The sequence below is a fragment of the Fringilla coelebs genome, assembly GCF_963513975.1.
Source record: "Fringilla coelebs genome assembly, chromosome: 9".
In the NCBI taxonomy this organism is placed as follows: domain Eukaryota; kingdom Metazoa; phylum Chordata; class Aves; order Passeriformes; family Fringillidae; genus Fringilla; species Fringilla coelebs.
Genome location: NC_140067.1, coordinates 9,814,912 through 9,837,902, shown reverse-complemented (window position 1 = coordinate 9,837,902; position 22,991 = coordinate 9,814,912). Strand labels below are relative to the sequence as shown.

The 22,991-nt window shown below is 47.2% G+C and overlaps 1 protein-coding gene across 2 annotated transcripts in view; it reads left to right on the top strand.

The window, feature by feature from the left end:
- The window catches only part of RNF220 (ring finger protein 220), a 217,791-nt gene extending 197,843 nt beyond the window's left edge, over positions 1 to 19,948 (top strand). For both annotated transcript variants that reach the window (XM_084211595.1, XM_084211596.1), the window contains 3 exons: positions 8,071 to 8,179; positions 9,314 to 9,388; positions 16,967 to 19,948. In XM_084211595.1, the coding sequence (XP_084067721.1) occupies positions 8,071 to 8,179; positions 9,314 to 9,388; positions 16,967 to 17,038 (256 nt within the window). In that variant the 3' untranslated portion in view covers positions 17,039 to 19,948. The remainder of the gene's footprint in view (positions 1 to 8,070; positions 8,180 to 9,313; positions 9,389 to 16,966) is intronic.
- The last annotated feature ends 3,043 nt before the right edge of the window (positions 19,949 to 22,991 follow it).

Sequence of the window (22,991 nt, the reverse complement as noted above, 5' to 3'; positions counted from 1 at the left end):
TGAAGGCACGATTACCTTAAATGATGCTAATTCTGATCCTTTCTTTCCCTGTAAAGGAAACAGCAGCAGTGTAAAAGTTCTAGGGCAGCAGCAGCAGTGGTAGGAAGCTGTCTGGAGGATGTGTTATCACACTGCCCTTGGGTGCCTCCAATCAGCAGTCGTGAATGGAGGTTCTGGAAAGCATATCACCTCCACAGTAAAGCCCTTAAAAGGCTATAGATGAATCCAAGTGCTGCTGTAGTAGCATAGATATTTCCTGTTTATTTCAGGCATTTGGATGGGGGCCATGGGAGTAGAAGACATTTATTTAATTGCTCACAGAGTCTGGCTACAAGACTCAGCGGCATGTCCAACCTTCTGAGCAACTTTCAGCCCTAGGAATTTGCTATTCCTCTTTCATTTCATGGCTATTTTATAACTTTGTGCCCTGATCGTCCAACCAAAGCTACCAATAATCCCAGACCAGCTCCAGGCCACAGTAAGATGACAAGTTACAGCTGCCATAAGTCTTCCAGTAGAAAAATAGACCTGCCTAGCTATACATGGAGCTTGGTCATAATCCAAACATGTTTACTTGTGGATGGAGGTAAGTGTCCGTAGGCTGGAACCTTTAGCCTGCGTGCCTCAGCAAGGAGAGGAGCTGCATTTTCCATTTCCACCTCCTGTCTTTTGTGGCTTGTATTAAGATAGAGACCACAATGCACTTTCACAGATCTGTTAGAAATACGGCTGGGGACTCCAGGATGAAGGATATGTTTGAAAAGTGAATTGAGATATTAACACATTAGATGAGTCATTATTTCTCTTTAGGAACATTGTTTAGAGAATAATTTTCTGATTCAGCCTGTGCTGCCTCTACACAACCTTGCTGCAGCAAACCACTTTTCCATAGCATGGCTTTTTTCTTTATCACCAAAGCTGGTCCAGTAAAGCAATGGGATTGCATTTATTTTCTCTTTGGAACATGGAACATAGTCTCTAAATCTAATCAGAATGACCTATGCATTCTTTCTCCCAGCTTTCATGTCGAACCATAATTGCTCAAATGGCACATTTAAAATTTTGGCGCAAGCTCAGACTTTCACTCGCCGCCTTTTTAAATCAGTCCCAGTGGCCAGTGGATGCTGCATAGCCCTACAAATGCATCTAAACATGCTGACTCCGAGGCTCCTTCTATTCTGAATGATCAGCGGTGCCATCTGTCTCTGTTTTGATTGGGGCTGGGCACATGTGTCCCAGCAAAACATGGGCCAAAAAAAGGGAAGAGAAAGAGCCAGCGCCTGAATTTACTTCCCGCTTCTGTAAAGACATTGTTGGGTTCTGTGTTATGGAGGCGGGGGAGATGTGAAAGCAAAATTAATTCTTCTGTCATTAAATTCTTCAGGGAATCTTTACCCAAGTCCCTACTAAATGCAGCTTAAAACGCCTTCTTGCAGTGGTAAGCTCCCCTCAGTGGTATTGCGACGGTGCATGCAAGTGTAAGAGAAATAATTCCTCTGTGGGGAAAAAAAAGAGACAACATTTTTGGTTTGCATCAAGATGAAATTAGTCAGAAGCAAACTCTGAATTTGGCAAGCAAATGCCAGTATTAACAAGTTGTGCAAGCAAGTATAAAATAGAGGCGCCCGTGACTGAGAGCGCCTCAGAGTCATGTGTGTGTGCCCTTGCATGCACCCTGCTCCAAATTCACAACTTAGAACACGGAAATTAGAATGGGGAACATTGCATTATTCATAACTTGGCAACCAGAAGCCAGGGCACTTTGCCAGAGTAAACTATTCTCTATAATCACAGGTGAAGCAACATTCTTTAATATCTTACAATACAAAAACATACATTAATCAAGGAAAGAGGGCTTTTTTTTTTTTCTTAGAGGACAATAAATTAGCATCCTTGCCAATTTCCTCAATACATGTGACAATGTTTTACAGGATTATAAGTCAGCCTCTTTAAAGGAGGTTAGTCTAAAAACAAATAAACCCAATAAATGAGATTTTTAGCTAAATAAAGGGGAAGCCAACTCCTAAAACGTTGATGTCTTGCCAGGAGATTTGCTTTTAGCATTGGCAGTCTCGCAGACCCTTTGGAGGGTCTAAAATTCACTTGGTGTGATTTGACATGGCTTTTCTGTAAATAGCTTTGTTGGGCAGTTTTCTACATCAAGGCATGCAAACCCCTTCTGCTATAACCAGCTCATCTAGTGAGATAAAATCTCAGTACATTGTGCCAGTCTGGTAGCCCACATGTTGTAGGGTGATTCACAGTCAATCTGCCACCAGTGCCTGATGCTGGGCTTCTTCCAGAGACTTAAGATACTGAAAATGCCTGAGCTGTATCTGTTTTCTTTTAAAGCCACCTGTCACTTGTCTTTTTAAAAACTTATGTGTCAGTTTAAGTGTTTTGCTTGTTAGTAGCAAAGGGGCTTTTTCAGCTTTATGTTATGTTCTTGCACTCCAGTAAGTGTAAAAGTCCTTTCAGTCTATGGATCTCCCACTGACTTCTGTGCTGCTCACCCACATCTGCCAAAATACGCTCCTTTTATCTTTAGCTCTCATACTTGCTGCAGATGATGCTTGCTAAATTGAAAGTGGGGGCAGATTATTTCATCAGGTTGAAAATGAAAGCAATTCTTATCCCAAGAAACATAGGGGTGTTTATAGTTAGTGTTTGAAACTCAGGTAGTGAAGGAGTTGTGTGTAAGACATTGTATGAGTGAGAGTTGAGACAGCATCACTGTGCTCTGCCATTCTGCAGTGCTCCTGGGTGTCACAGAGCTGTGTACAGCGTGTTACAGGCTAATAAAACAGGGTCTCTTCTCTAAAAGAGTTGCCCTCTCACCCAGATGTAAATTGGCCATGAGAAAGGGCTTGCAATTGCATGATTGTGCACTGATGTTGGGGTCGTTTTATCAAGTCTTGAAGATTTGTGCCCCACAAAGCAAAGACTGCACCAGGCTTTCTCTCCTGCAGGGTAGCAGTGGTTATGATAATTGTCATCTACAGCTGAGGTTGGATATGGCCTGGGGCAATTTCTCTGCTCCTGGAATCTTACTTTAGCTTGACTTTGCCTTCAAAGCATCGACCAGTCTGTTTCTAATATTTATGATGTGTAAGCTGCTAGTGACATGACCTCTGCCCTTGGTGCAGGGAGGTGGCATGTATGTTCTGCTGGGTTCTCCACTTTGGACAAGGAAGGATAAAGGCTTTGTTTAAAAATAAATACATCACTTTCAGGTATGTCACTGGTACTGTACATTTTCCTCTCTGACAGTCTGTGTTTACAGGCAGAGGAAAGCAAAAATAAATGTATGAAGAAGAGAGAAGGTCAAAATATCAAGTGTCAAAAGTAGCCAATGAAATTTTATTGGTGGTGCATTTAATCAGTGCTAAGTGTTTTTTACAAGGTACATACAAACAGTGGAATTGTAAAAATTTATGGAATGCTGTGTACAGTGTAGCCATTTATGAAGAAAGGAAAATTTATATCCAGTTGAAATAAACCAAAGGGGAATGCTTTATGGAGACTCCTCAACAGCAGGATACATCAAATGTGATCTGGATAAGATGTGGATGGGGTATTTGCAGGGGCTTCTTTGAGATGTTTTCCTGCTTGTTCAGCAGCTAACAGTTTGCATCTTTCTGTGGCTCTCAAATAGGCAGGATGCTGGATGCAAGGGATGGTGTGGTGTTTGTGTTTTCATGTACAGTGGAAAGGAAACACAAATGAACAGCTGCTACTGGTATCTGTGGGAGAAGGCTCTCACTCTTGGGCTTGCTCCAGTAGACCAGTTTCTTGAGCAGCCCTTAATACCCAGCTGGGAAGGGTTAACCAAGGCCAATCACACTGACATCAGCATTTTTTTGTTTCCTTTTTGGTCCAGTATTTTGTTGATGATAAAGCACAGACTTAGTCAATTGAGAGATTCCAGAGCTGCAGAATCAGAGATAATTTAATTAACGGAATTGCTTGTGATTGCCCACTGGGACAGCGGGTAGGAATTGCTCGATTTAATTTGGAGAAACAAAGATCACATGCATGCTAATGTTTAACAAATAACCAGTGTTTGGATTTAAGTTTTTTAGCAAAGAGGGGGGTGGCCATTTCCCAGGGGAGATTTCTCAGGAGGCGATTGCTGCTCAAAACTACAGATAGGTCCTTTTTCCTCTACCATTGTGTTTCTGTGCACTTCGTCTGGCCTTGTACCTGAACAAAGCAAGGATTTTCTCAGAGAAAGAAAGTGTTCTTATTTTCACTGCTGAGGGGAAAAAGCTGGTAGTGGAAAAATATGCATTGGGCACAAAGGCTGAAAATTATCACATGCTGTCTGCCCAGTCTCACAGACTTGCTTCCTGATACCAGCATCCTCAGCTGTGACTGCCAAGGTGTGGAAAACTTAACTACAGAGTCCAGGGAGAAGTACAGGACCCAGCTTCTTCCACAAGGAGCCCTCCCTTCCTGTTTTTACTCTTGTATAAACATTCTCTCTCAGGCTCCCCTGGATGTGATGGTGTCACAGCAAGTCTCTACTCCACAATGGAGGTGCCCTCTTGATACGTCCTCAGCCAGGGAGGACAGTTCCCGTATTGGGGAGGCCTCTCACACCTGCTGGAGAAGCATGAGCACGGGGGCTCAAGGTATAGCTCTTGGCAGCAGTTGTGCTCAGCAGGTCTCCCTGGAGGCTGATAAATGACGTTATCCAAACACGTCAAATCAGAGCGCTGAGGCGCAAAATTGTTAAGAGTCCTCCTGCATCCAGCATGAGGTCAAGGCAAAGCAGAGAGCCAATTCCTTCTCCGTAATTCCCTCTGCCTCACTTGGCAGGGTAGCTTGTACGCAGCCTTCCCCTGTCCCTGGCACTTGGCTTTCTGACCCTCGCTCCACCCTGGCGTTGCTCTGTAAAAATTCTGCCCAAGGCTGCTCCCAGCTGTTTCCAGGCAAGCACAAACAAGGTGCACACACAAGAGGGAATCCTGAGGGAGTTCCCAAGATTGCTACTGCAGGAAGAGTTGCTCCTAAGCGATGCTTATCTTTAGGATACAAGCGGCAGGTTGACGGTAAAATGACATTAAATGGAATGGCATGTGTCCCAAGTGCGCTGGCCACCACGGGAGCCAGACACATGGGAAGTGACTCTCGTCTTTATTCCATCCCTGGAGGTAGTTTCAGTTTCCTTTATTTACTAATGTTCTCCCTATTTCCCTTGACCTCATTTCCTCCAGCTTTTCCGAAGCAACCATGCAATTATCGCTCACTTTGGGTTGACCCTTGGCTGCCACATCCCTTGTTGCTGCTGCTCCAAGAGGTTTTCCTGAAATCTCAAGTGCAAAAGGTTCACTTACAGCCAAAACTCCTATCTCTCATGTGAAGCAGGAGCTGTGTCTTCAGCACTGTGCTGTGCATCAGGATTTGTCTTGTGGGCTTGCTTGGCAGGAAGAACATGGAGTTTAAATTCTGTCTAAGCTGAGCTTTGATCAGTGCTGGGAGGTATTGCAGTGGCTAAAGCTCCCTCTCTTACCAATGCACCCCAGTCTTGTTAATAAATGTATATTTAACAATGTCTGGAGCGTATGAAGTGATAATAACTAAATCAATACCTCCCACATTGATTGTCCAGGATCCCTACAGCGTGACGCACGCAGCGGTGTGGTAATTTTCCAGCTAACTAGCACCCTGATCTACAGCCCTCCTATTGATTGGCCATTGTATCAGGCAGCCTCTGAGCATTATTGCTTATACCTCTATTCAGCCTCCTTTTCTGATTCATTCGTTTATTACTGGACAGGTGCGATTATCTCAGAGACTTCCCAAAATTGGCCAATGGGGGTCAGCTGTTTAGATTTCTATAAACAAACCATTTTCTGTCATCTCTAGTTGTTGCTGTGGCAAATTTTTCCTTTTCAAGTTTTGAGTGTTACTGAGCTGGAACCGGGGATGAATGGGCATTTGTTTGTATCTCCTCAGGGAATCAACTTTTCCCTTTCCTTTCTGAGTTGCCCACCCATCTGAGGAAGACAGGTAGCTCCACAGATGGTAAAAGGAGAATTTAGCAAGGGTTGAGGTTCTGCTTGCCACCTGCTTTGGGCAGGAGTCACACTCACTGCCTTTACACCTCCAGTTCCCTTGTGCATGCAGAAGGAGAAGTGGACTCCATGAAGTCAAATTCATCTGCAGTGTTCAGCCAGCATCAGTTCAGCGGTGGGCCAGACGGGAAGAGAAACAATTTTCTCAGCCAACAATAATCTTCAAGCTATAAATAAATAAATCTGTTTCTTCCTTGGACAAAGCTAACACCTTTCTAGACTTTCTTTGAAAATGCTAGCAACTCTTTCTTGAGGGTGAGAACTCAAGCTGGGATATGGTAATAATTTATACCAACGAGCAGGAGCAAGTGGGTGTTTTCACAGCAGGGAGGACTGTCTCCTACTGAAACTCTTTCATCTTGCTCCAAAGAATATTTATGGATTCCAAGACTTGAATCCACAGTGTCCCTGTCCCCAGACAGTCCTTACCCACTAGGCTATCGTGGGACATTTGTATTTCTTTACCTTTTTGGCAGTTTTAAAATTGTTACCATTTGCTGGCAGCTGTCAGTTGCAATGAATCTCCTTCTGATGAAGATCTCAGCTCATGCAGAGCGTGTCTCATCAGCACAAAGGCAGGAGTGAAGTTGAAGGAGCTTCGCAACACTGGTAGTTAACCATATACATTCCAGCAGCTTCAGTTCCTTCTGAAGTGTCATAATTAGGAAAATCACCCAAGATCTCTTTGACTAGTTCTGTTCCCAAAGCCTTGGGAAAAGCCATCAGAATCAGTTTGTGGGAGATAACCCCAAGTCCCTCCCTGCATGCTAGCAACAAGTGATTAATGAACAAAGGAGAGAGTGCCTGTCTGCAGCAAGAGTGCTGAGATTGCAGCTCACTTTACTGGTTGTAGTAATTCTACTAGACTGTGCTTTAGCCACCTGTTGATGAATCATCCTCTAAAAAGGCAGAAGACATAGGTGCCACTGTGAGTTATCTTGTGATTGATGATGCAGCTTCTGGTGTCGAGATGCTCTTCAGATTCTTCTGAGCTGGAGTCTGCTTGGAGATGCCAGAAATACACTGACACACGTGAAAATTGTTGGTTTTGTTTTTATTCACGAAAATGAGAGCCTTTATGTCAATTCTCTTAAATCTTTTCTGGGGAATACTTGAGGGCCCCTCCCTGTGGCTGCACTATGTAGAAATCGGATTTTGCAGCGTGCTGGAGTGACGCATCCTTATCTGTAACACTCCCTGTATTTCATTTGCTAAGCATTGCTGTCTGCCCTTGCTTTTAGGTTGGCAAGTTGCTCTTTTCACCAGTCTTGCAGAACCATGAAAATACACTTGCCTGGCCTCAGCACAGTGCCTCTGTGACAAAAGAGATAATGCTGCCCATCAAAAATGACCCTAGGAAATGGGAAAGCTGAGATTGTAAAGCTGCTTTTATAGCCACCCTGTTGGCACCGTGTCCAGTGCTTTGGTTTCTCCATTCTTTCAGTATTAGAATCAAAAAGCTGGGGCTTTCATTAATATAAGCCATTGTGTTGATCCTGTGTAATGAGCTGATTTTGCATTTCACGAGGCTGATGGCCAGCAAAGGCCTTCACTCTCTAAGGGGAAGAACAGCTCCTGTTGCCCACAAAAAGTTATATCAGCAGCTTTAAAGCAACATACAGAACTTTGTCTCAAGCATGTGGCCCTAAGTATTCTCTTAAGGGAGATTAAAGAAAAAGGCAGAAAACAAACAAAAAACCCCAACAAAAATATCTATTCTTTAAATGTCTGTGTCTTGCTCTGTATGAAGCTGGCAACCCCAGCACTGGTTGTGTTCTTTTGTGTGTGGAAGTGTTTGGAAGTGTTTAGAAAGACACTTCAAAGAAGTCACACTAGGCTTTTCAGGAGTTCTTTTTTAACCCAAGTTGGATGTATTAGTTTGAAATACGATGCCATTTCCTGTGCAGTACCTATTGTGGGATCCTTTTTCGCCCAAACTCTTAACAGTCTTGTGTGCTCATTGATGGTCACTCTTCATCATCTTTTGCAGAATTACAGAAGACTCCGCAGTGACAACATTTGAAGCGTTAAAGGCTCGTGTCCGTGAGTTAGAAAGGCAGCTTTCCCGTGGGGACCGCTATAAATGTCTCATTTGCATGGTGAGTAGCACTCCACCTGTGGTAATGAATCAGAAATGTCTTGGTATCTTTACTGAGGAGGGGAGAGGCTTTTCTCCTTTTTCAGGCAGACTGGGGGAACTCATCACCAATTAGCCTTCAAAATTAAGGTCTTAATAACTCAAATTTCTATATGAATTACATTGTTTCACTGGTATTTGTAGCTGTCGCTCTATATCAGGATCAAGAAAGGCCCAGCTTCAGAAGACTTTCTGCCTTCCTGTATAAAACTCCCAGGTACCAGCATCCTTTTCCTGGATGTGCAAATTTAGGTACATGGGAGAGAGAAGAATCTGTGATCAGAGGCTCACCTTCTCTGATTTGGGAATAGGGATGTTGCCTGAGCATATAAAAGTTGCCGGTGTCCTGCGTGCTCTCTGGTGATGCTGTGGCCTTCCTCAGGAAGGGCAGCAGCTCCCTCTGATGGTCCAAGCCTGCAGGGCTCTGCATCTCCTGTTGGGTTTGTGTTCTGCTGAGGACAGAACATTCTGCTTGGTGGAGAGCTCCCTCTGCAACTTCAGCTTGATTCACAGGCTTCTCTCTCCCAGCCAGCTCACAGTTGGGAGGTGTGGAAGTGCAGTCCTTGTCACTCATCCCAATGAAGGGGCAACAGCTAGCTGCTGATTTCCAGAAGTTTGTTAGCAGTGATAGAAGATGGATACTTGAGAAGGCATGTCTGCTGAAATAGCAGCAGCAGTCTTGGGATGTAGTTACACTGTTCCTGCAGAGCTGAGTTGTGATAAGGGTTGATCTTAGCCTGTCACTGGTTCTCATATGATCTGGTGACCTTTCTGATGAGAATAATGGCAGGTGGTGAGAGCAACTTCAGATGCTTTTGTGATAACTGCTGAGCTAGGTCATCACTTGAGTGGATTATGGTCTTCCAACAGGAGTTCTGGGAAGCCAAGAAAAGGGATTGAAGGAGACTTTCTGCCACTTCTGTACAAACATTACGAAAATACAACTTATATATTACACAAGTTGGTTCCTTTAACCAACATTTTTAACAAAATACAAGACAGTGTTACCTATGAAGAAAGGCATTGTGATGGGGTTGGGAGTGAAGAATCACTAGATCACTGCTATGGAAATAATATGTTTGCTTCTTTTCCTCAGGACTCCTACACAATGCCCCTGACTTCTATTCAGTGCTGGCATGTGCACTGTGAAGAATGCTGGCTGCGGACTCTGGTGAGGCTCTTGTCTGCTTTCTTGTTGACTTACACCTTTTTTCCACTCTTCTCAGATACTTTATTCTAGTTTGCCACAGGGGAGGGTGCTTTTTGCTTTATTTTAAACAATCTGAGTGCTGTGCTTGCAGATTTCCCAAGCCTGGCTGTTTAACATCCCATTCTCGCTTTGACATGGTTGTTTGAGTCGTTGTGACCCAAGCTCTGTCCTGCCCCTTGCTTTTTCCTCTGCTGCTGTGGGAAGAGCTCTGTGCCAGGGACTACCTTGCCTTTCAATAATTTTCTGTGGGGCATCCATGCAGAGAAGTAAAGCTGTGAGAATGGAGGCCAAATCCACTGAGATTTCATGGAATAGGTAGCTTCTGAGAAACATAATATTCCCCTGAAGCAAAGGGAATCATTTGCAGGAGAGAGGATAAGGAAGGGAGCTTTTATAATGTGAATCTATGTTTTTTAGGTTATTTGGAATAGCACTGTGTGGTTTTCAAGCTTATGCCATTCTGTTTACAAGATTGGGACCTACCTTGATCATTGAATAGGTGACCCAGCAGTGTTTTCTCTTCCTGTGTTAAAACTGTGGGCTTTATGATCAGCCTTTAACATTCCCTCTGCAGCTGATTTTCAAGCTTTCATTTTGTTTGGGCTGGGGAGTGGAAAATAGTCAATCGTGCTTTCTAGTTCTCCTGTTAGCAAGATGATACAGTGTTGGGTTGCAAAAAATATAAGGGAATGCCACTCCTAAAAACTTGTTCCTGGAAGGCATTACTCTACTTAATAAAACACATTGTGTGCTTGGAATTACGATTAAGCTGTTCATGCTCCTTTAAATCCTGCCTTTTAAAAGTCTTGTCCAAGAAAAGTTACCAGGATGGTGAAGTGCCTGTGGGCTTGAGTACTAATAGCAACTCAATAACTTGGCTATCCCTTGGGCTGTATTTTATAGCTCTTCAGCTACACCCCCTCACTATTTACATTATACAAGCTTTTGTAAACATTTTAGCAGCATCTTATAAAAGACACATGTGGGTATGTTGCTGTGAGGTGTCTGGATGAGTATGTGCTCTGCCACTTTTGCTAAGTGAGGAGTAGTCTTGTCTTTCAGTGGTGCTACAAGCACAAGATAAAGCACCAATTTCCTCTTCATTTTCTTTACTCTGGAGTCTTTGTCCTCTCCTCTTCCCACCAGCCTCAAGTCATGTTCTAAATCTGTGGCACTAATTTCAGGCTGTTCTTAGGCTCAGCAGCAACTTAGTTCAACTTCAGTCAGGTCCCTTTTTGTCATGTTCAGCAGTCACAGCTCATGAGAACAGGGAAAGTCACTCCAGGTGCTGAGGGATTAACATTTCCTTTGCAGAGGGGAAGCCATCTCCCCCCAGAGCTTTGTGAGAAAGGTGGTGATGAATCTGGCTATGTGTGATCTGCACATGGCTCTTCTGCTGACCAGGCAGGCGGGATGGGAGTAGTCCAGCAAGATACATGTTAGAACTTGGCACTTGCATAGGGGAAGCAATTAATAAATGACTACTCATGTGTTCCCCAGTCCTAGCCTCTCCCTGCAGCCCCCAATTTATTAAACCAGGCCTTTTCACAAGGCATGCTTGCACTCCCTTTCCCATCTCAAAAAAATCTCCCAGCCTGTGTTCGCATGTTTCTAATGTAACCATTAAAATGTAGCCTGAAGACAGCAATAAAAACCCTGGAACGCCTTGGTGCTTTTGTGTCTTGATCAAAGTCAATGTGTGTAATCTCGTTAAGACTGCCCTCCTTCCCCCCTCCCTTTTTATGAATTTAATGGCATACAGCAGCTGGGCTCAGTGTTTAATGCTTACCAACCTGCATTGTTCTAATTAAGGTATCTCCTTTTATTTCGGGCACAAAAGAGACTCTTGTTTTTTTTAACAAGCGAGGAGCTGTGGGATAGTGTGTGTAATAATCGCTGCTGTTACCTTTCCCTGGGTATAAAGCTGGCTCCCCAGTGGGCTGGGAGGAGGGAGCCTGCGCGTGCAGCACACATGGAAAGACTTGGCTGGGGAGAGGGGCAGCGTTTTTCTGCTGTTGTGCAATAAACAATTTGTTGGAGTTAATAGGAGTTGGAGCAGGCGGGTTGTGTCAGGCTTCCGGCCTCTTTTGAACAGTCTGGAGATCTGCCATCCATGCTGGTGAAAAGTGCCCCTTTCTCCTCTGTGCCTGTGCCTACATGCCCAGCCAAGATCTAATATTAACTTAGAGTGTGAGTGTGCCTGAGAGAGAAAGGATCATGTGCTGAACAAGGCCTTGGAACTGAAGGCTCAGAGTGCCTGGGAGCACTTCTAAATCTCTGCAGGGTATTGAAGGCAGGGTGAAATGTGATGCTCACATGTGTCTAGGGACTTAAGGTTTAAACATTTTCTAGGATACAACAGTACATTGATCTGAGCATCTGACTTAATAGTGTTTAGGGCACTGATGAGGATTGGATCTTAAAATGCTTAGACTTCGTGAACATAAAATTTTTGGACCTTTGGCTCTTGATGTTCAATTCCAAATTATAACTGTTCTGTTGGTAAGGGCAAGAAAGAGACTTTAAATCACTAGCTCTACGAATGATTGCTGGACTCTCTAGCTTAGGTATAATTATACTGGAGCTCAGCACGTCAGCAGGTTGCAAGTTCTGGGTTTGAAACATCGACCAGAGGAGACTCCATCTCTGAAGCAAAGGCTGGGGTTGCAGAAAGAGACCCTGGAGATGCCTTAAGAGAACTAAAATCATGGAGGGATTTACCTGTGATCCCATTTAGAAGCCCTGAAAACACGTGCAGGTTCTTCAAAGATAGGAGAGGAAATGGTGTTGCAGGAGCAAGACTTAGCCCGGGCAGCAGCAGGTGGAGTTCCTTTCCCTAAATGTTGACAATCCTCATGGTGGGTGTCCATCCTCAGCTGGTTGTTGGACTGCAGCCCAAGTCATGGGGTTGTAGGGGATGAATCTCTCTCTGTAAGAGTCTGCCCAGTCTCCATCCTTCCCCTGAGAGGGGACCTTACAGCTAATAGTGGATGAGATCTGTATTTTCCTTCTCCTGAGGAGAGTTCTCTGGCAGAAGAGATAGTCCATCTGCTGTAGTGATCTTCTGGAGAGGTTTAGAGCCTCCACCTTTGGAAGTTTCTGAGAACAGGGTTGATGTGTGTCTGTCAGCAGTAATTCAGGTTGAGGTGGTCTTGTCCAGGGAATGGGTCAGCAAGTTCTTGATGTCCCTCTGAGCTATAGTTGTGTGATTTCCCAATCCCTGGTATCCTTCTTTACAAGGTAAATGGAGCTGGAAACTTAAGTCAGGCTGTTGTGTTTGCCAGTGATTGAGGTGTTGGTCAGTGCAAGGGCTGAAAGAGGACAGGTTTATTTGACCAAATGCAGTTTACTGAGTTTCCCCCATCACCTGTACAAGCCAGATCCAGCATTTCCCACGTGTATTTGCTGACTTCAGGCTTGTGCCTGCCTGTCTTGGGCTTATTTGAAAATGACAACTACAAGAGCAGGAAAAAATCACTTCTAAAAAGCCTTCTTCATCACAAAATGCTTCCAGGGGATCCATCGATATATATGTGTGCTCTGCAGTTGACACATTTATATCTTTGGTAATTACTACATCCTTAGCCTTGCCACTCTTTCTAGGCTCTAGGACCATATCTGCCATGTGGGCCAGAGTGGTTTTGTACAAAATAGCACAGATACAGAGCAGCCCTTCTGGGTGATTCCTCAGTGCTTCAGCAGCATATAGGGACCTCCTGAGTCAGCAGCTGCATGGATGCTGCGCTTGAGCCTTCATGGTGTTCTCATCTCTGTGGTTATTAATTAGCATTCTTCAGTTCTGGCCTCCAGCAGCCTGTGGGGGTGAGCTCCACCCTTTGAGGAGGCTTGGTGAAAGAAGGTGTTCTCCTGGTGGTTTAGCCCCATTACCTGACAGCTGGAGGTACCCCACGATGGCAGTGGAGGACAGCTGTTTCTCTGGGAATTAGCATCTGCAGAGAAGAAGCTCCACACTTGTGTGGAGGCATGGGTGGGAGAGGAGGCGGATGCTTTGGTTGAGAATTGGATCTTGGCATTCAGTTCCTTTCCTGGCAAGAAGCTGGCTCTTGGTTTGGGTCCTTCCTGTCATCTCTCTGCTTTGATTTTACTTTCTTTGCCAGCTCTATTTCTTTGTCTCTTTATTCTCTGTGCCTGGTAGCATATTCCTCTTGGAAATTGCCCATTTTTAGACCCACGGGACCGCAGGAAGTGCCTAAATCCTTCCTTGTGAGTTTCCTTGCTTTAGCCAATTTATAACACACATCATGCCATTTTTTTTAAGAGTAAATTTTAAGACAAACTAGTCCAATCCTTCCTGGCACTATGTAAGCCCTAACGACTTTTCAACATCTCAGCTCTCGTTAATGCATTTTTCAAACTACTACCTCAAGTGATTAGCCTGTATTGTGGATCAATCACTTGCCAAATTTTAATTAAGAAAGGAGGAGAAAAAATAAACTCCATTCTGGTTCCAGCCCCATTTCTTTGCTTTGTAACAGCCCTGGAGCAAACTTCTTGCAGCAGAGTTTTATAAACCCCTCAAAACTGGGGTTTATAATGGAAAAGCTGAGGTGGCCTTTACTCCAGCACACACAGCTATAACACATCAAGGCTTTTCCATGTAGCTATGATGAAAGGAGCAGAAGGACCTGGAAAAAAAGAAAAAGAAATGACCGACAGGTGGGACTTATTATTCCACAGCATTTTTATTTCAAGGGAAAAGTTTAGTAACCCCAGCTGGCAGGTGAGCAGTGGGGGAGCAAACGCTTTTTCATTGTGCCTGTGCCAGCATGTGTGTGTGTACAAGCTTATGTGCCTCTCCACAAGAGAGGAGAGCTTAATCACTGGTCCAGATAAATGTTGTACACCTACCCCGAAAAGTCAGATGTAAGGAACAAGGTTCTGAGCAGCTTCAATCTAAAAAGTAAAAAATCGGGAATTAGTTCTGAATTTACCACACATGCTTGTGTGTGCAGAGGAGGGCAGTTTCATGTAATATAAAAGAAAAATTCATCCCCAAGTGTCCAAAGTATTAGGAGACCCAGAGCCCTGGGCCCAGCGTGCTGCACCACATTCAGGCCTGGCTGCTGAAGGTTTCCAGGATGGCCTTGTTCCCTTCAGTGTACCCACACTTCAGAGCTCAAGGATGAGCTGTGCCTCCCACGTGCAGGTGAAGCAGTATCCACCACTGCCCTGAATCAATCTGTGATCATGCAGCTTTGCAGAAAATAGGTCAAGCTCCATGTAGCTGGGTTCTGCTTTGTGACATGGTTGAAAACTTGTCCCTTATGCATGTGCAGCTCTCAGCCTTAAGTGCAGAGTGAATCCCCCTAAAGCTGTCAGCATGCGGTACAGAAAACAGATCTCTGGGACAGAGATCCCATGGTCTGGCAAGATAAATCCAGCCATCTTCCCTTTCCCTGTAGTGTGAGGGAGCTGCATAGCTGACCTTGCTTTGCTATGGAAGAGAGCAGCAAAGATGCATTTGATTTCATTTCTGCCATCCCTGTAGGCTGAGTGCAGAGGGTGGGTGCTTAGAGTGGGCACCTGCAGCCTTTGGTTCGATGCCTTGCTGCCCTTGCCAGTAAGCCTGTCTTAGGAAGGAGAGCATGGACACACAGATGTGGGCACTAGTTGCACCTGGAATGCTTCAAGTCCCCATGCACACACTTACTTCTGCTTTTCAGGGCACACAGGAAAGCTTGAACAGGCAGCTGCCAGCTGCTGTTCCTCGGACAACGTGCTGTGAATTAATCCCTCAGCACCTCCCTGCCACTTCCTTTGGGACCCCCTCCAGCTACAAAGTTGATGCCAAGAGGGCAAGTAGCTGCAACAGGTGCCTCCAAGGAAAGGGGAAATACATGAAACTGAGCAGAGACTCAATTGAAACAGGATATTTTGTGGCATTTGCATCCAGATTAGTGAGTCCCTTGGGAGTGCTGCTATGTCAGCACAGTGGCAGAAGGGGCAGATGTTCAGATTTTTCTCTCATGTTTTCACCTCTGCAGCAAGTTTTTACTGGGACGTGCAGAGTAGAGCTTGCAGTTTTTAATTCTGGAGATCCAAAGCTGAGGCATTGAGCATAAGCAAAGAGGCATGTTAAATACACAGGCTCTGCTAAAGTTCAGTGCACTCAAGTTTCCATTTGATCAGTGTTTTAAGCCTTTCCTTTGAGTTACAGGTTGCACTTGCTCCTCCCAGAACCCAGGATGCCAGGTCCACTCTGTGAAGGCCAGTGCACAGGGCTGCATGATGCATTGCACAGGATGGGATGTGGGATGGTCCCTGCCCTGGAAGGCTGAAAATCTAAATGGACACAGTGGTTGTCCCAGATAACTGGAACGATGTGCCCACAGACATCAGCCTTAGGCGTGCCCTCCAGACCACCGGTCTGTCCTTCAGACTGCCAGCCTGCCGCTGACCCCAAGAGTGTCACTCGCCCTGAGGTGTGCCCAGGCTGTTTTGGGTGTTTCCTACAGACACTTCATTCAGTTCTAGCTCAACAGGACTTTGTGTGTGACTGGTTTAGATCAGGTGCAGGTGCCCGTGGTCCCTATATGTGTTCTGTCAGCAGCTGAGCTGCTGTCAGCAAGGGCTGTCAAATGGGAATGTCCAGAAGTGCAAAGCTCAGGGAATGGCAGGTGTGCCAAGTCCATGACTGCAGGGAATAATGTGCAGTGGGAGCAGAGAGGGCCATCCCAATTTCCCACGCTGCTGGTGCCGTGGTTGGGAGGCTGCCTTGCAGCAGGGCCATCTTTCTGTCATTTTTCCCATCAATTGTCTTTCACATCTGCCAATCTAATGATGACCGGCTTAGGTTGACCCCGATTCCGAGCTTATTAACACCCTCTTGCTGTCAGGCTCAGTGATAGATGGCACATCAGCTCTTGTTTTATTTCATGTAGTGTTCCTCTTGGCCACCCATTGCCCCACCCCAGCTCACATCAGTTTGCTGTTTCCAGCTCACCTTGGCAGAAGAGACTCATCTCTGCAGTATCTGTGTGAGCTGGGGAGAATGGGACAGAGGGTTCCTTCATGCCAGCAGCTCTTAGGCTTTTGCAGGATGGACGAGGCAGTGTCCCATTGTGCTACCCTGAAAGGGATGGTCCAAGGCCCCCATGAACCAGCTGAGTCAGCCCTGCTGTAAGCTTCACTTGTTCCAGCTGGGTTGATTTTCTGCCTGTTTAGTGACCTGAACTCGTTCATTGAGGGCTGCAGGTGAGCAAGGGAAACAAAAAGGAGCAGATCTCCCTGGAAACCAGTGGTGACAATGGTGCTGAGCTGGGTGATGCAGCTTGGCTGTGGCTTTCAGCCCACTGCAGAGCTCCTGCTTGTCCAGCTGCCTCATGCCAGGTACTGGAGAAGGACAAGGGACTTGCAGGACAGGCAAGGAAGGCATTGGGACTCCCCCTTCACACATCTTGTGCTCACTGTTGGAGGCCATGGCCCTGCCTGGAGGGCCTTACTGCTCCTGCAATCCCAGGCCAAGGGCAGGGATGTCCTTCACACTCTCACACTGTGCATCTCATCTGCTGGTTGCAGGGTGCCAAGAAGCTCTGTCCTCAGTGTAACACCATCACGTCTCCTGGAGACCTTCGGCGTATCTACTTATGAAGGACCCAGCAGGAGGGCGGGACCCAGCTACTCGGCTCAGCTCATCACACCCAGGGGGAGAAGAACGACCACAACAAAAAAAAGACGTTTTAAAATTTAAAGAAAAAACAAACCAGAGACTCCAGACATGGACTCGAGCATACAGGAGCAGTGGGGAGCCTCGGCTGCCAGGTCCCGCAGTTTGAGACCTCCTTCAGCATCTGCAGCGGGCAAAACCAAATCCTTTGTTGTGAAGCCCCCTTTTTTAAAAGCAGTGTTCCCCATCACCCATTCCCTGGAGCTGGCTTTGCATTGCGGATGGCTCGTGAGCCCTCCTTTGGACTGTGTTGTTGACCACTCTACCCCCAGGAGACTGGGGAAGGGACCCTTCACAGAAAGATGTTAAATAACCTGTAACTTGTGTTCCTTGATCAGTTTTTGTTTTTATTTGTTTTGGTTTGATTTTTTTTTTGTTTGATTCTGTTTTGGTTTTTTGTGGTGTTCTAGTGATGACTAAAAGGTTTAAAGAAAAAAAAAAAAAACACACCCAGGCAGAAATGAAGCACATGTAATATAGATTATATATGTTTACAATGTTGTGTATAAATGGGATAGACTCAAACATTACATACTAATAAGTTTCCCTTTCTTTTCTTTGGGTTGTAATTTTTTTAAAGAAGAAAAAAAATGAGCAGAGAACATTAAACCCATATTTTTCTTGGTTCAGCAAAGTTTTGGCATTAAAGTCATTAGTTTGAAAAAAGTATATATATACATATATATAATATAAATGGTTTAATGTTCTGTGGTGTATATTTCCTCATTCAGATATGAAGTTAACAGCTTTTAGTAATGGCTGTAGCATTGCCCATAACTTACAGAACTTATGGGGAGTAGAGGAGGTGGATTTTTGTCATTAGTTGTAGCTAATGGGGCTATTTATAATAGAATCGTTATCCCCGGAAAGACACAGCTTTTAACTCCTCACCGGGGGGCCAGGCAGGACAGGGGGACTCTGGCTCAGCCCCCTTTATCTTTGCCAGCTGGGGAAGGAGCAAATGGTGAGGAGCTGGAAGGAGGGAGTCCGTCAGAGCACTGCCCTCTCCCCTGGCTGGGAGTGCCTGCTCGAGGGTCCGGCTGATGCCTGTGCTCCTCCAGGCCATAGCTCCTTCCCCTGCCCTGCCTGGCTTTGCTTTCCTCCTCTGGGCAGCATTTCCTGGCTGAGGATGCCTGGGCTGCTCAGGATGGTGCTGAGGCAGGACACTGGGGATGGCAGGGGGCAGGATGGTCCTGCTGGTGGCTTTGCCCACAGACACTCAGCCAGTTCCCTTGTGGGGCTGCCTGGCAGAGCCGTGCAAGCCCTACAGAGCCAGCCCTGCCCTGCTCTGGCTTCCCCCAGCTCTCACTCTCCTGCAGACTGTGTTTTTCCTAAGAAATTTTGGCACTAGGGCAGAGAGCCAAGCCAGCCTTGTCTCATCCCCACTGCCACTCCCAGGGTCCAGCAGAGACACTCTCAGCTGGACCCAGAGGTCCCCTGCAGTCCCTCATGCTTGTCCCTGTCTCCCGTATCCTCAGCCTTAACCAAAGCTGCCATCTGGCCTGTTTTTTTTTTTTGTTGTTCTTTCTTTTATTGTCAGGATCCAAGAAACAGATACTGACCCATTTCCCAAGGCCTTGGGACTTCTCCCAGCTCCACACTGTGTATCCCTGCCACAGCTTCCTGGGCAGTTGTGGGGTGCCAGCTCCCCGTAGCCAGAATACAGGGGATTGGAAAGCTCATCTGCCCCTCTCCTTTCCAAGCAGATCCCACCTGGCAGCACAACACAGCTGGGGCATTTTAAGACAGCCTGGAAAAAGGAGTGGATGAGGGGTTGGGAGTTGGGTCCCCAGCGCTGCTGGCTGCTGGGGTGTTTCCAGAGAGGGAAGGGCTGGGTAAGCAGGATGTCTAGGGAATGTGACAGTCCCACTGCTTCCCTACCCTGAGCTCTTTTGCAGAGAACAGCTACAGCCTTGGCATCTCCTGACTGATTTCAGAAGGATCCCACTGCACCCAAAAAAACCTCAAATGAAATTGAAAGAGAGGTTATTTTATAAGCATCTCATCAGAAGGTGACAGTTCCTAATTGGGAGTTCCCCTTGTGTCCAAGCTCATATCTGTGTGTGGCTTCTGAGACCAGAGAGCTGCAGCCTCCTCTGCTCTGTGCCAGCAGAGCTCCCCAGAGCAGAGGAAGCCAGGGCACCCCAGAGAGTCTTGCCTTCACAGGGAGACTGCAGGCAGGGGCTGTCACCGCGGGGTAACCCTGCAGCCAGCAGCACAAGGCAGGGGAAGGGCAGGCATGCACAGCTCAGGCTGGATTTGTAAAGGGAGAAAACCTTGCAGGGCACGTGGCTCGGCTGGGAGTGTGGTGGTTAAGGTCTCAGAGATGGAGAGGGTGCAGCCAGGTGGGTTTGAGAGACGGCCAGGAAGGGCAAGAGGGTAGGAGGCCCCTACCCAGTCCTTCCTTGGAAATAGCCTAGCTCCCTCCCAGGGCCTTTCTGGCAGGTGTTGTGGACCAGCCGTGTGCTTTATGTACATATGTGTAAAACCATATGTAACTAGTCATTGGTTCTTTGCTTTGGGGCTTATTTTTGGTAATTTTTTTTTTTTTTTAAATTGTAAAGCCATCCCCTGTTTTCAGGGGGGAAGCTGCAGGGGGAAGGCTGGGGAGAGAGGCATCCCAGTTTGTAACAGGCATCCGCCACTTCCCCTCTTCTGTAATGAGTTTAAATGATTTAAAAAAAAAGAAAAGTGAAATATCAGAGTTACCTATCTTTGCCCAAAGAATCCCAGTTGCACAAAGCGATATTCCGGTGTGTCAATGATTGTGTGTCAGTGTATACTATACAAAGAGGTACTTGTCACTCCCGTTTGTAAACTACATTTGACATTAATTAAACAAGTATAAATCTTCTCGGGCGCTTTCTGCTTCTCTCTGATTCCCTTTGCAGGCGAGAGGCAGCAGAGACACCCCCCACAGGCTGCAGCCCCTGGATGTGAGTAATGTCCCAGAGGGGAGTCCTGGTCCTGTTTGGGATGCAGGGACAGATGCAAGGGGATGCTGGGACATGTGCCAGACCCCACCACGGGTGGGTTCCCCCAACTGGTCCCCCCATAGAGGCAGGAGGGCAGGGCGAAGGGCACCCCTCAGGGGACTCCCCCATAATGAAGCCTCATCGGCTGCGTTAGGTGGGGGCAGGAGACGCCCAGCCCCAACAGATCCATACATCCTGCATTAGGGGCCTCTGGTGCAGTGTAGGGTTACCCCAGCCCAGGGACTGAGAGGCTGCTGGGCTGGGGGGGCAGAGGTCGGGTTCCCCCCAGCATGCGGCTGGCGCCAACGCTTTTGGTTTACAAACATTTTGCAGATGGGTCAATGGGCTGTTCTCAAACCCCTCCTCATGGCTCTGTCCCCCAGGGATGGGGTGCTGAGGGCTCCCCGGGCTGGTGGGAGGAGGCAGCAAGGATGTCAGGGACCTCTTTCCATCTGCTGTGGCAAGGATAGGGAAAGGGTGGGATTTGGCCACTTTTTTGGCTGGAGAGGAGAGCGAAGCGTCTGAGCCCCCCTCCCTTCCACTTCCAGCCCAAAGGTGGCCTGAGGCCAGGGCGAAGGGCAGAAACCCTCCCTCCCTCTCCACCTACCCCACAGCAGGCTGCTAATATTTTATTTAAAATATCTTTAGGAAGCGGAGGACCGTGATGTATCGGATATATTGAGAAAATGCTAATGTGTAATAGCGTGTGTCAGGGGCCTCGTTCATCACCCCGCGCCGCCTTCTGGGGGATCCATATCTAATTAACAGTAATGAATGAGGGAGCCCACCTAATGACAGCCCGCCAGTTTGTTATGGAAATGAGGCAATCCCATTAGGCAAAACACTTAATTAAACAAACTGCTCGGGGTGTAGGCCAGTGCAAGATGGGCACAGGCCCTTTAGGGAGCAAGGGGGGCCCTCCACATGCCAGGCTGGGGGCATAGACGCTGCTGCAGCCACTAGAGCTGGGTGCCCACGGTCAACTCCAGCAGCAGGGGGCTGGGGAAGCTGAGAGGGATCCACTGGGGGGGGGTCCCAGTGGGGAGGGGGCAGCAGGGCAGTTCGCATCTCCCTCTCCTCTCTCTCCTTCGATGGGCTCAAAGGCAGCAGAGGCCAAACACAAATTTCCAATCAAACGTGTGTACTTGGCTCCTGCTCTATTGACACTGAAGCAAGAAGGGCTCAAGGTTAATTCCTTATCAATACCCTATTGTCAGCTCATCCATCATTCCACGGGGCAGGGCTGCCCAAGCTCTCCCTGCCCCAGCCCCCATAGGTTTGGGAGGGTGACCGAAGGATGCCGTGCCCACCTAGCCTGTCTCTGATGGTGCTGGGGTGCACTTGCAGCCATATCAGCATGCAGAAATGAGAGGGAGGGGTCAAATTCAAAGGGAAGGGGATTGAGGGATACTCATGCCCCAGGCTGGGTGAAGGAGTTGTGTGGGTGTGCTGGACAAGGGGGCATTAGGAGACAGATCAGGTGGTGGCTGTGGGCCCCCATTTTTTGCTGTCCTGTTTCCTAATTGCATCCTCAGCCCCCAGCCCTGTGTGCTGGGAGGTCCTGCCAGCCTTTTCAGAAGAGCAGCACTAAGCTCAGCTCCTTTCCCAGGGCTTGGGGACTACAGAGAACCCAAGGGAGCTCCAGGGTCCTGATACGTGGAGCTCCCGGAAGGGAGCCATGGTCTGCTTGATCACACTATCACAGAGATTGATTTAAAAAACAGATAGTCTTCCCTGGGTGATGGAGAGAGAAGTGCTATGACCTGGTCTGCTGAGGTGAGAAGGGAAGGAAAGCTATTCCTACTGCTAGACTTTTGGTTTTAACAATCAGTTAAAGCTGAGGAACGGGATGTAGTACAAATTCCAGCGGCAGGCAGCCCTAGGGAGAGATGTTCTGCTCTGTATTAACTCACAATCTCTAGTTCTTGTAGTTGGAGTTAGTTCTTGCTGGTCTTTTTCCTTGCCCCAAGAGGAGACTTTTTGCAGGAGATGCTCACAGGCACTCAGAAGCGCTGGGCTGAGCTGTGCTGTTGGGGTCTTTGCCAGGATGAGCTCAGCTGTCTCCTAGACTGGAAATCTCTCCATGCAGGAAAGAGGGGTCCTGCTGCCATCTCGTGGAGCTGTTCCCGCCCGGCACGGGGCTCCCGCGGAGTCTGCACAGCCGCCCTCTGCCAGCTCCTCCACGGGCAGTGGAGACCTGCCTCCCTCCTTCACTTTTTGGGATACAGCACGGGCTTGGGTTGCTTGGTTCCACCCCCTCCACTCCCACTTTTCCATCAATGGCAGAGCTCCACACATATGCCTGCAGCATCCCAATATGCATAAAAATGGAACCTCAGCCCACACACCTTTAAAACACCTTTTAGTCAGTCTCCACCCAGGAGCCTAACTTGAATTACTCACGATGCAAGATGTTCCCCCAGCTCCAAACCTAACCTGAACCCTGGCTGGCTGGATCCTGCCCCTGGCTTGCCCAGTTCCCCACCACAGCCTCCTCTAGTGCCACAGGGAGCTCTGGCTGCACAGACACCTTCCCAGCCCTGTCAGGAGCATCTGAGCACCCTCCAGCCCAGCCACACAGGCCACCCTGACCACTTTTTTTGTTTTTCAAAACCATCCTATAACATCACCACTGCCTGGGGAGAGAGCACAGGGGAGCAAGCCAGGAGTCAGTTCCCTCACAGGAAACACTCAAATAGATTTTGTTACTGAGGGAAAGTTAATTTTGCTTTACCACAACTGTGGTAGCCAGCTATGAGCATCCTCTTCTCCCACCACTGTTGGTGTTCCACCCACACTATTTCACAGTCTGTACATGAGGGCTGGACTGCAGGAAAACAAGCTCTGGACCACATCCCACTCCCTACCCTCGAGGCGAGCCCAGGGATGCTGCATTTTTTCC